General features: G+C 39.7%; 1 protein-coding gene across 3 annotated transcripts in view; it reads right to left on the reverse strand.

Annotated features, from left to right (window-relative positions):
* Window positions 1-95: 95 nt before the first annotated feature.
* TOGARAM1 (TOG array regulator of axonemal microtubules 1) overlaps window positions 96-12,527 on the reverse strand; it is a 39,185-nt gene continuing 26,753 nt past the window's right edge. For all 3 annotated transcript variants that reach the window (XM_084520974.1, XM_084520973.1, XM_084520975.1), the window contains 10 exons: window positions 11,992-12,145; window positions 11,308-11,413; window positions 10,670-10,905; window positions 7,189-7,347; window positions 6,553-6,679; window positions 6,100-6,218; window positions 4,068-4,257; window positions 2,585-2,804; window positions 1,928-2,014; window positions 96-469 (listed from right to left, as the gene is read on the reverse strand). In XM_084520974.1, coding sequence (XP_084377100.1) covers window positions 216-469; window positions 1,928-2,014; window positions 2,585-2,804; window positions 4,068-4,257; window positions 6,100-6,218; window positions 6,553-6,679; window positions 7,189-7,347; window positions 10,670-10,905; window positions 11,308-11,413; window positions 11,992-12,145 — 1,652 coding nt within the window. In that variant the 3' untranslated portion in view covers window positions 96-215. The remainder of the gene's footprint in view (window positions 470-1,927; window positions 2,015-2,584; window positions 2,805-4,067; window positions 4,258-6,099; window positions 6,219-6,552; window positions 6,680-7,188; window positions 7,348-10,669; window positions 10,906-11,307; window positions 11,414-11,991; window positions 12,146-12,527) is intronic.

A 12,527-nucleotide genomic window follows, 5' to 3' on the forward strand; every position in this document is an offset into this window, starting at 1 on the left:
ACCGCGCCTGCGCGCTGCGCGCCGCCTGCCGCCCGCCAAATGGCGGCTCCCTCCCCCCTCCCCCCCCAATCCCTGAGGGGCGCCACGCTCAGCGCTGTGTCCGCCACGGGCCCTTTATTGCCACAGCGCCCGCCCCGCGCCGAGCCAAAGCCGCCGGCCCCGCGCGGGCAGCTCCGCCTGTGTCCCTTGCGGTGCCCGGTCCGTGCCCCGTCCCGTCAGGCCGGCAGCTCCAGGACCTCCTCCAGGCTCCTCCTGACGTGCGGGGGCTGCGCGGCGGCGCGTGCCAGCAGCACGGGGCCCATCTGCGCGAACAGGGCCCGGGACAGCTTGGCCGTGGCCGCCCGGATGCTGCCCCCGGCCCCCGGTGCGGGGCCGCCGCTGCTCGCCGTGCCCAGCAGGTGCCAGAGCACGGCCAGGACCTTCTGCTCCACGGCCTGCGGCTTCCGCGGGTACAGCTCCGCCACCAGATCTGCATGACAGGAACAGCGCGTCAGCAGCCGCTGGAAATTGTTGTAAAACACAGTTCAGAAGCGACCCCCCTGCTCTGAGGGAGGTTTAAAAGCACCGAGTGACACAGCAGAGTCTCCTCAGAGCCACTGGCACAAAAACCTGGCCGTTTGCCAGCAGAATGAGTGGCCCTCACTAGGCCGGCTTTCCCTACAAACACCTCTTTAGTCATCTCAAAAATTCACACAACTGTTGATGAGTTTAACTCTCTGCTAAAAATAAACACGCCATGCACTCGCACAGCATTTGATATTTTACGATTCTCCTCCATCTCAGAAATACCCAGTAGGTGTTTGAATTTAAGGAACAAAGTAACCTCACACTAGAAATGTATGTGTATTCAATGAAGCGTTTTCTCTACTTGGACAATTACATCATTAATTCGCTATCTAATTGGCAAGTACTTGCCTTTGTGCTAGGATGCGTGTGGACTTTTCTGATATATGTAATGCAAGCTACTCAGAAAAATCCCACCAAGAGAATTTAAAGGTTTGGTGATTAATACTTTCTGAAAGTATGCATTTAGGATCATTTCAAGAATAGACCTTCCACTATAATGTTTAGTTCAATGTTATGGCTATTACACAGCGAACTACTCTCAAAGTAAGCCAGGTTCAAGCTTACTGCCCATGAAGACATCTCTTGTTCACTTAAAACATCAAAGGGAAATCCAACACTACTGCTAGTAATAATCCCCAATATTAAAATATGTATGTACGTTCTAAAACATTTGTCTTTAAACTTCTGACACCTGCTTAGGAAGCAGACCATCACGAAGTCTGCCATCTGTGTGGTGCCTCTAGCTCAGCTTGCACCTTGTCTCCTTTACGACAGAACACCAAGAAGTGTTACCAAGCCCCTGGGGCAATGAGAACAAAACCAACTATGAAAAGTAAAAAGGTACGGCAGTAAAATTGTGGAGCTGGAAGGAGACAGCCTTAGGGAAGAGAAAAAAGCAGTCACTCTTCCTGGCAGGAGTACAGGGGAGTGGGTGCTGAGAGGCAACAGGACTTGCAGCAAGTAAGCGAAGGAGGCCCTGGGCCCCTGGCTCTACCCGGACACAAATGGTCACTCACAGGGCAGAGGGAGACATGAGGGGACCCAACTCACAGCACAATTTAATATAAAGCTGCTCAGTTTCCAAGAGAATGAAATTCACCACAAAACAACCCTTTTTCTCTTTGGTTTGATAAGCTTAAGGTGTTTACACCTCTTCTGGGGGAGTATCTAAATATAATCTTTTATTTTGTCAGTAATAGCTTCAATTTGCATTAGAAGGGGGTGAAATCTGAAAATTATTGCATTGTTAACACTCACAATCTACTGTGGCAGATATGCAGCCACCACCATCCTATAATGGATTTGCATAATTAGGATGGTAGAAAAACAAGCAAACATGCAGAGCAAAACTTCACCTTACCAGCAAGCTTTTCTGTGATGTCTTGTTTTGCTTTTCCATGCAGAAACTGGGCTTTTGTGCAGAATGGCTGGAGAAGCAAATAGTTGTCTAAATTCAAAGAACAAAACACATTAAGAATTGGAAGAAAATTAAACACACAGGAAATTAATACGATATAGAAAAATGTAAATAAGAACCTTACTTGTGATGTATTTACTACAAAAATCACAACATATTATTTTAGGGGATAAAAGCCTAAAAGATACTCTTAACAAGCACTAGCTCCTCCTAGTCTGGTAAAACATAGCATTTTCATTTACTGAAAGTACTAACAAAAGAGATGAAGATGGAAAATAGCTGTGGCATACACACATCTCCGAGAGTCTAGTCCTTTGACCTGCTCAAGAGATTCAGCAGTCTGACACGCTTCTGGATGATGAGACACTTGGTATGCAAATATAACAAACCCACCTATGTGCTTGAGACAAGTCCAGCTAGCTGCATTTCCCTATTGAAATATGAAGATGACTTGTGTGCTTTAAAATGTGTGAGAATAAAACCAATGATGCATTACACAATGTAACAATTTGATGAAAATTATTGGAAAGAACAACTCTTTAAATTAAAAATGTAATTAATGCAATTAAAACTCTTCAAAATTAAGAGGGAGAAAATTACCTAAGTGTTGACATAGAGCCTGAATAACATTTGTGGCAGCTGCATAAATCCCTGGATTTTTGGAGTTTAGGTTGTTGTCTACCATTGCAGGAACCAACATGTTGATCACCGGAGATAAATTGTCTTTCAGCAGTGGAATCATCTTGTACATTGTCTCCAAAGCAACCTGATTTACTTTACTGTTTGAGTCATGTAAGCGAGGCTTGAAAGCATCAAAGATCTGAAAAAGCATCCAAACAACATTTGTCTGAATTAATTAATACTTGAGGTGGATATTATGTTTCTTGCTTTTTTGTTACAATTCAGTTGTCCATCTTAGCAAAAGATGGCTCTGATATGCAAATACTTGGGATTATTTTTTGAGCAAGTAAGCCAGCACTCACTGTTTTTATATTGTGTACAACTGAAGTGTATCCAATGTTCCCTGTACTTCAGTCGTTTCTGTGCAATGTAAGAGGCATACTCACTATCTGTAACTTTCAGTGTGACTGATATTTTGTGCAAGCAAGTATGTTTAACAAGACATAGTTTTATTTAGCAAAAAGAATGCCCAGTAGTATCTTTGAAATATGTTTAATTTCTGTCTTCTATAGCACACAGTGACAGTTATCATAATTATTATATAAGCTCTATATTATTAACCCTAAGTGTTACCGCAACATATGCAATAACATGCTAAAGTGTGTTTGTTTTTTCCCCTTCAGAGGCATTAGGAATAGATATCCTTCACACAGAAGATCTAGGCTGAACCTCCTAAAATTTGTTCATTCTGTGTCTATCTCCTGTTAATTGCTAGATCACGCTCACAGTTTTAAACTTCACCTCTTATCAAAAGGAATCTGATCTTCAATATTTCAGTAACATTCGCAGTTAAAATACTGCAAAGTTTCACAGCCGTATTTCGTATTCACAGAAAACTGCATTGTTAAGAGACGATCTTGTTTTCGCTTTCATTCTGCCTATCCTTAATTTACAACTGTTGGACCTCACCCTAGTATTTTTCTCTGAAAGAACCTATTTAAAGACAGGCTCTTTTTACAGATACTTAGTTTAAACTGTTGTATCTCATTAAAGACCCTTCCCCACCTTCTGGATACATGAAGCAGACAGAACTTGCAACTGTCTGTGATTCAGTTACAGTTTCTCAGATCTTGGGATCCTACTCTCTTCATAACCTGTTCCAGTACTTTGATATTTTCTCCGCAGAGGCATGAAGGACTGCACACAATATTCAGAAAATACCTCCGTGTGCGCTATCTCTAATGAACCTCTTTCACCTTCTTCTTCCTATTTTCTTCCTTTACTACCTTTGTAGCTCTGAGATATGCCTACTGCATATCTCCTCTTTAAGCACGCCTGACCCTCTCCTCGAGGTTTTCCTGTTCATCAGATATTCTGATTGAAAGAGGAAGCCATGATTTTTAGCAGAAAACTGTGACAGAACTTTAAAAACCTTTGAAATGAAAGGTTTTTGTACAGTTACCTTCACAATGTTTGCAACAACGAAGTCTTGATTGTTCTCTGTATCTGATAACAGCTGATTAATTCCATTTATTCGATCACGGAAGTCTTTTGCATTCAATAAACCTATAATGTCTTTAACATACTCTTCACTTTCTATTGAATTACGAGGAGCTGCTTTTCTTGTAACTTCACGGGCTTCTGTAGTCTCTCTAAAGAAAAGGAACAGGTTGCTCAGTGAACACATAACCAAGCTGAAAGAGGAGTCTTTAATCTCAGACATTCTCTTTCCACATAAGTGCAAATATCAAAAGGAAACAAAAAATCTTCTGATGAACAGGGTTTACTTTACACATAATTTGTTTCTTGTTGTCATTTCAAAAAAAACATCTGCTAGCAATTGTTGTTCCTGAAGTCTTAGTATAGGTGCCACCCCAATGCATGGAAGTGTATCACCCAGGAAATGCAGCAGCCCTGTGCTTCCTCATGGCTCTGTACCACAGCAGCAAGGTTTGACCTTCCCTTACACATCAACACGTCAAAAAAAAAAAAAAAAAAAAAAGTTAATATAGTTCAATTCTTCTTTCTCAAGTACTTCAAACACTGACCCCAGTCTGAGGGGCAGCTAAGCAGTGTGCTGTGCTGTGGTGGAAATTTAAGAACTCTTCACAGAGGATTCTGAGACAAACTTTCTGTAGCACCTGGTCTTATTAGACAGTCATGAAAAGGATTATGAAATCTGTGGAATCACTTTCTTGCCTAAGTAAGCACCCATAAGGAAAGTATCTTCAGTAGAAGTAGAAGGCTGAAATTCAATGGAAGTGCAATGATGAGGTTTCAGATCTAAGCAGGAACAAATTACTTAACCAGTAATTGATGCTGGAGGAATTTCATCGCTGCTGGAAGTTCTTCAGAAAGACTGTAATGTGGAAGAGAAGTACTGTTGTGTGTTGCTGAATAAATTAAGCAGGAGTTCAAATGTTTCAGAAGTTAAATTATGAAGAATTTAAAGTGTTGCAGCTTGACCAAATGGACAGAAAAATTCTCCCATTCTGTTAAATGAGCTTTTCTGACTAAGGAGAGCTTGATGAATCCAATCTATGTGAATTTCAGAGAAGTAACCACAAGTATTCACACGTGTCCATCTGTATTCACAGACCAGTCTGGGTAGATTCACTACCTCACTCTTAATTCACTAGGAGAAGTCTTTGATGGAAAAGGCAATAAGCATCCTTCTTGCATTTCCAAGTTCAAACCGATTAGCTCTGTGAGCAGGCCAGATGGCATCAATTCTTGTCCTGCCAGTGTATCACAGGCCACTAAACACACCCAAATTAAAGAGTCTTTGGCAGAATGCAGCAAGTAGGACATCTAAGAAAATGGGCATGTAGTTTTACATGCCAAAGCATAAATATACTATCAAGCCTGGAACTGATTAATATTTTGAATAGCAGATGGTGTGTGAAAGAACTCTGTGGCAGGTACACCTTAAACCTGCAGGCAGTTACAGACCCTATGAACTCTAGATTCTCGAGTACAGACTTTCTGGCCTGGTTTCATTTTTTTTCCTGTTTCTTTGTTCACTTCAATAGAAAACCTATCAGAAGGCAAAACAGAAAACAAAAGATGGAGAGAGTATGCTCTAAAGTCTTCATCATCCACAGTTAGGATTTAACTAAATCCTTACTTTCCAGGCAAGTGCACAAACAGACCATTTTTACTGCAGCTAGTACTTGGCATGTTGTTTGTACAGAGTTTGGATGGCAACACCCTGAGCTGATGGTGACACAGACCTACCATGAATCCCAAGTGTTTTCTGTATTGTGTGCATTTTCAGAGGCAGTCAGTAAACAAATTAACTTCCAAATGTGCAAAGCCATTTTAATATTAGCAATTATCCTATTTAAAAGAGTTTATTGGGACATGTTATTTTTTCCATTTTCTTTGGGAATGTTTAACCCTGTTGTGAGTGTTTGTATATTCTCTTCTTGTTGTGGGACTGTTCTCCTGGCGGTCAGTTACTAACAGGATACAACACTCAGGGAGATCATTACCTGTCAGTGATGCTGAGAGCATCTCTGGAAGTAGATGATGACCTTGAATGCCCAACAATACTAGTATGAGAACGTCTTCCTTTCGCTGAGGGGGTGTCTAATGGCATCTCCCCCAAACCCTGCACAAAGATGAAACCGTTCATTAATATGGTTGGCATATTCTGCAGCGCTGGAGGCTCTTTAGAAGCAAGTCTGAGGCATGCAAAGTATAGCAGCAAAGTGCAGTTGACACAGTGTATCTGTAAGGGTTAATGATTCTATGATTCTATAATTCTGCGATTAAAGGCACGCATAGGTCAGGTAACAAGCACCACCTTGCTGTGCTGTATTCACGTGTTACGTGTCTCCCTCTGAACACACTCCTCCCATTCCCTGTAGGTTCAATGTCCATGCTTAACAATCACTAGCACAAGTTTACGTTTCTCACCTGTTAAACGAGAGCTTTCCACATACCTTTTGACGTAGATTGCTAACAAATTCCTTAATGTAAGGCAAATCCTTGGCTGGCACATATTTTTCAAGTGTTTTATCAAAATCAGGATGATTCATCATACTGAAAAGCATCTTTCGACCATAATACCTGCAGGGCAACAGACCGTGACGTATATATCTGTGAACACTGATTTGTTCTGTAAGGCTCTTGGACAATTAGACACATGCAGTTTCAAAATACAGAAGCACAGGAGGATTGCTGGGTTTGTAACCAGACACCCCTTTCATCCTCCCACAAAGAAACTATGGTCAACAATCATTACTTGATCAACGACTGAGCAAATTAAAGACCGAGAACAGCCTCCTGTTCCAGTGCTGAGGTATCGGCCGTCTTTAAGCCCTGCCAGTCAGACAGCGCGGATCCTAGTGCTGGAATTCCCTGCGTGGCCTACGTAGTGCGTGGTGCCAGAACGAGAATGTCCTTTGATCCCTTCTTCCTACTGCCAAGATGGGCAGGGCTGCAGGAGCCATTCGGGTGGTTCCCGTCACACATTATCCTAACAGCCATTCTCTGCCCCTGCTGAATGGCCCCCACTGGGCTATGCAGAAGTTTCAGCCACCTCAAGCGTGCTTATCTTAATTATCAACTGTACTAACCTTGTTTGCTGGGAACTATCCAGTGTAAACCTGGCTATTGCAGGGAAAATCCTATCAGTGACAACTTTGGTTCCAGCCAGCATCCACTCCGGTCCCATACGTTCTACAATATCCGACATGTGCTGGGCTGTGCATCTCCTCACCGCCGCGTGCAGGTGGCTGAAGAGAACACAACTGCTTAGTAAAAGCTCCTCACAGTAGGTCAGTAACAGTATTTATGTGCTCTACCAAATACTGTCTACAAGTATTCTTTTTTATTCTTTAGCATAACCCACGACTAGTGGAATACTGCAGAATACTGCAGCCTTTGAACTAATAAACTGGTCATTTTCTGCTTTTAGAACTTTTTTTCTAATTTTCTTAAAAATAATTGTGAAATACTCTAGAAAGCTCACCACAAGTCCTTTCCACCAACTTTACAAAAAACAAATCCCTGTGCTCAGAAGCAAACCCCATATCTACTATATCAATTTAGAATTAAATAAAGCAGCATTCTACTGACTTCAAAAAACCTTGCAGAAGTCTGTCAAATTAAGTCATTAAATACCTATATTGATGAAAATCAGAGAAGGCCTGGAATTAATTTTCAAACTCATTCAGCAAACTAATGGTGTATATAACTCTGCAGTACCTGCTGATCCCACATGTTTTCAGAGCATGCAGTTCTGCAGATCCAGAGTTTTCCAATTTTATTTTCATGTTTGGAATTTAGGGGCAGTTTTACTGCACAGTAAATGAGGCAACTGTATGGCTCATCATTCACAAGGAAAAACAAGTTTAAAGAAGGGAGCTAAGGAAAAGAACTGACTCGGTAAGCCACACTAGTGCCTCCCCAGCATTTCAGATTGACACGAACACCCAGCATTCCTCCTGAATGGCTGTGTTCTGTTTTGGCAAGATTTTATTTTTCTGTGGTTCCATAGATTATCATGGCCTCATTAGACATAAAGATATCACTAGATTAGGTTGCACAAAGTAGCTTCAATTTGCACAAAGACTATCTGGGTCTATTAAAACTGCAAAATGTGACAACTCAGAATACAGTTGAGGCTGCAAAAGCTCCCCAGTCGCTTGGCAGCTAGCACGCTAAGCTCTGTGCTACGCTCGGAGCTGCTACGGAGCTACCTAGTTTCAGACTAGCTTTGGCTGGAGTTCAGTACCTGCTGTTCTGTCTGTGTGGCAGCCACAGGTCTCATGAGCTTGGGAGAAGGGAAACAGTACCAGACTACTTCCTACTGTGTGTACGGGCAGGAAAACAACAACTATGAGGTTTAAAGACTTGACTGAACAAAACCATGCAAGTCCCCATTCCCCACAACTGCCTCTGCCTGCTGCTCATGCAAAATAGGAAATTTTGTTGTATGCATGTCAGACCCTGAATTAAGCATAATTTATACATAGAAACATGATGTTAAAAATTCTTGTCCTAGAATCATGATCATGAGTCAAGAATCTATTCCTTGAGGTGAGTTTACAGCAGTTGTCCAGTATCTCATAAAAGCAAACAACGTTTTTAATTATTCTTGTTGGTAATGACAAAAACAACTTGTAGGTGATGAAGACTCAGTATATAGACCCACTCAGGGTCGCAAGCATAATACTTATGATCACAGTAGGTTTGAAATGTATTTAGGAGAAAACATGTAAATTTTAAAAGGTCTTCTGAACCATAAAAAACAGGTAATGCATACCTGCTAACTTGAAGTGAATAGTTGTAGTGAATAGAAGAAAAGTGTAAGACAAATTCAGAACATATATCTTTTCTGTAGTTATGCAGCTGTATCAATCACAACCTGTCCATTCTGTCCTGAGGACACGTATCACTTTTCTCCCAAATTTCCACTTTGCAAGATAATTGTCATATTCATTGCTACAGCCTCTAGAGATGATAGCTCCATACATGCCACGTGGGCTTTGCTGCTAATATGGCCAGAGTTTCCTGAAGCCAGTATTAGAGAATTTGTAACTCACAGTGCTATTTAGGCCATCCACTGATGTCATGCATTAAAAACATACTGTACTCCATGATTCAGTCACTGTTTTCACCGAAGGCTTCTTAGCTGTGAAGAAATTAATCCCTGCTTCAAATGCTATATTCAGACTCAGAGTTCAGATCGTTCTGATGCCTTATGTATCTGAAAATGTATCTGAGTACACAAAGTGGAGGGTTCAAATTTGTATAGGTCTCATAAGGATAGTCAGTGTTTGAATCTGCCACTGAAAATACGGAGATCAGATTTCACCAATTATGATCATGAGTATTGCTTAGCCAATGATTTATGAAAAAGTGATGGGAGTGCCTAAACAAGTAATGGCTGGACTATTTTGTATGGCTTCTGAGATAAAGCAACGCACAATTACTGTCTGCTGCTCTTAAATTCCCAGAAGTAACTACATGCAGGCACGTTTCTTAAATAATTTAAATCTCAAGGCTGGTAGTATTTGCCTTTCAGTTTAAAGTTCACATAACTGAAGTATGGTTTTCATTGGCTTTCAGGAGACAGAACCAATACATTCCAGAACAACCAGCTTCCCAGGAAACAAAACAGGAAACAAACTATGTTTTGGATAGCAGTTCTGAATTCAGACTCACTCTCAGGATTTCTAGCTATACAGTAAATCTAAGGATTGATTTATAATGCAAAATCTAAAATATTTAATGGAAAGGATAGGTTACAAGAAATTCTTACCTATCTAAGCGATGACAGATACAAAAGAGATCAGATACAAGTAGGTATACAGCTAGTACGCTGAAATGCCTAGTGGCTTGATTAAGTATTTCTGTTACAAGCAATGAGGATATAAAAAGAACAAAGCAACACACTTAACAGGTAAAGTGTAAGACAAGAATTTAACTTCTAACATAGCATGAAGTCAGCTAGAGGTTAGAATCAAACCATGGAACCAGAAATGGAAGCTTGTCGTGTTTGAAGCAGACAAGAAAATAAACGGTCACCGCCACTGCAAAGGAAACCGAGATGCAGACAAAAAAAAGACTTATTAACCAGCCAAGTCTAGAGAAGAACATGAAATCAGCCAGGATGGTTGCAGCTCGAGAATTTTAAGCTGTAGATCAGGTTTCTAAAGAAAAATTAGTGCTGAAGGACTGAAGACAGGCATTTGATCGCAGAACAAATGGCAAATGAGAATGCTAGGTGAGCTTTATTAGAAAGACAAACAGCATTTCTTAATTCTATTTCTTAAGAATATTATATTAACATTGAATAAAATTACTAAAGACTTGCAAAACCACTGGAAAACATACCAAGTTCCAAAACCGACAGCCAACTTCTTAGTTAATGTAGAGAAACAAACATGGGGATTACATTTTACTTTTATGATAACAAACATTGTCCTGGGCAGAAGCTTTGCACAGCTGACTTACTACATTTTCTGTTATATTTGGATTTTTTAATGACTATAATTGACATATTTAATCTATTCACAAGTTATTTCTTTATAAAGTCTTTGTAATTATTACCTTTGCCCTCCATTTATAAGAGAACAAAGTGCACGTGCTGGAGTCACATTATTAACCATAGCCTTCAGTGCTTTGTCTACCTCTTCCCTTATAAATGTGTTGGATTCACCAGCTTTGTGCAAAAGGACTTTTACTGTATTATCTAGTTCTTGATCCATGCTCTTTTTCAGGTGGGTGAACAAATCCCCTAAACAGACCACAGCAGCTCGAGAAACACCTGAGCGTAAATTCTTGACCTGCACACAGGAAAAACCCAAACAAACAATGAATAATGTTTATAAAATATATTTAGAAATAAGTAAAGCTTAATGTTTCCCTTTCTAAGTATTAAATAACTTTACAAGCAACTGAGCAATACATTTCTAATGTGATTTACAATGTGCAAGAATAAAAATACGTACAAAAATATTTGAAAATTATGATGTAAATTTTTCCAGTCTCTTAGCAAATCAAATAAACTGTTGGAATCTGAAGTATGAGAGCTGCTTTGCTGAACTACAAAGTCATCCCTTTGAGACTGTCCAACAGAGGAAAACTGATCACAGATGAACATACCATTTCACTTTAGTGTATCTCAGAGCTATAAAATACATATAAACACATATAAGCCAGTAAATGTTCTGCTAGTAAAATTTAACCTCTTGAGCCACAGCCAGACTTGTTTCATGAAGCTTTACAGTCAGAATAGCTGCATGGTAGGCAGACAAACATCTAACAAAGTTCAGACCTTCAATCTTCTTCTCCCTATGTAAAGAAAACATTTAAAATCAAAACACTTTCAAATTTCTCATTAAAACAAACAAAGAAAAACAACAAACAGAATTCTAAGGAACCAAATAGTAAGTGAGATTGTAAAATAAAGCAATAACATAACATGGGAAATTCTTTCAAAGTCAGTCTACCTTCTAATGTATTTGTAGGACTATTTTAAGATAATATTCTCTAAATTATTCCCATTAATTCTGTCCACAGCTTGCAGTATGGCAGTTAAAGGATTACTTTCCTTCGCAAAGTACAAAAGGCAATGGTACTGTTACCCCATTTTGTCAGAGAAGTAGTGAAGCCTTATATTTCACAAGAAATGACAAGCAGGTATTCCAAAAGTTTCTGAAAGCTTAGATATTAGGCCTCAATTTATAGCATTGACAGCTTAATTTAGATTTGGACTAAAAAAAAACACTTTATTTTCTTTTCTCATATATCACTTGCGACCCTTCTTCATTTTTGATGTTATCTTCATTTTGCTGTATTTTTAAAAGGAAGATATGAAAATAAATGCCTTACTCATTACGTTCAGGTTGTAGATAGATGTTTGTACTTACCAGTCATCATCAGCTAAAAGTACCAGGGCTTCTGTCAGTGCCGTTTCTGGTTTTGAAAAGGGCTGCAGTTCTGACGGATCCATTATTTCTGGACTATGAGTGACTGATGGGGTCCGCTCTTTATAGCGTCCTCGTGGCCCAAGAGAAATTTCATCTGCAAAGTCACAAAATGTATCAAATAATTGTATAATCTCAAGAAAACGATCCATTCAAAGGAAGGAAATAAAAAAAATAAAAGAAGTTTGAGGTGTATTTAGATTGCTGTTATCAGTGACCAGGTTTTCAAAAAGACGGTTTTCCCAGCTACATCCTCAATCATTCGGTACATATGAATATTTTTTTTATACAACTACCACTTCACACAGTCATAAACACAAATTAGTAGTGATTTTTTTTAATGTAAAAACAGATGTACAACTTGCTGAAGTACAGCGCAGTAAGACATAGTATAGTAAAACTTAAAGAGCCACTTGAGAAATTCTGAAGAATTTTCTGACCATCATCAGTACAAATGTCTATTTTGAAAAGATTTCTAC

Source organism: Aythya ferina (assembly GCF_964211825.1).
Source record: "Aythya ferina genome assembly, chromosome: 5".
In the NCBI taxonomy this organism is placed as follows: Eukaryota; Metazoa; Chordata; class Aves; order Anseriformes; family Anatidae; genus Aythya; species Aythya ferina.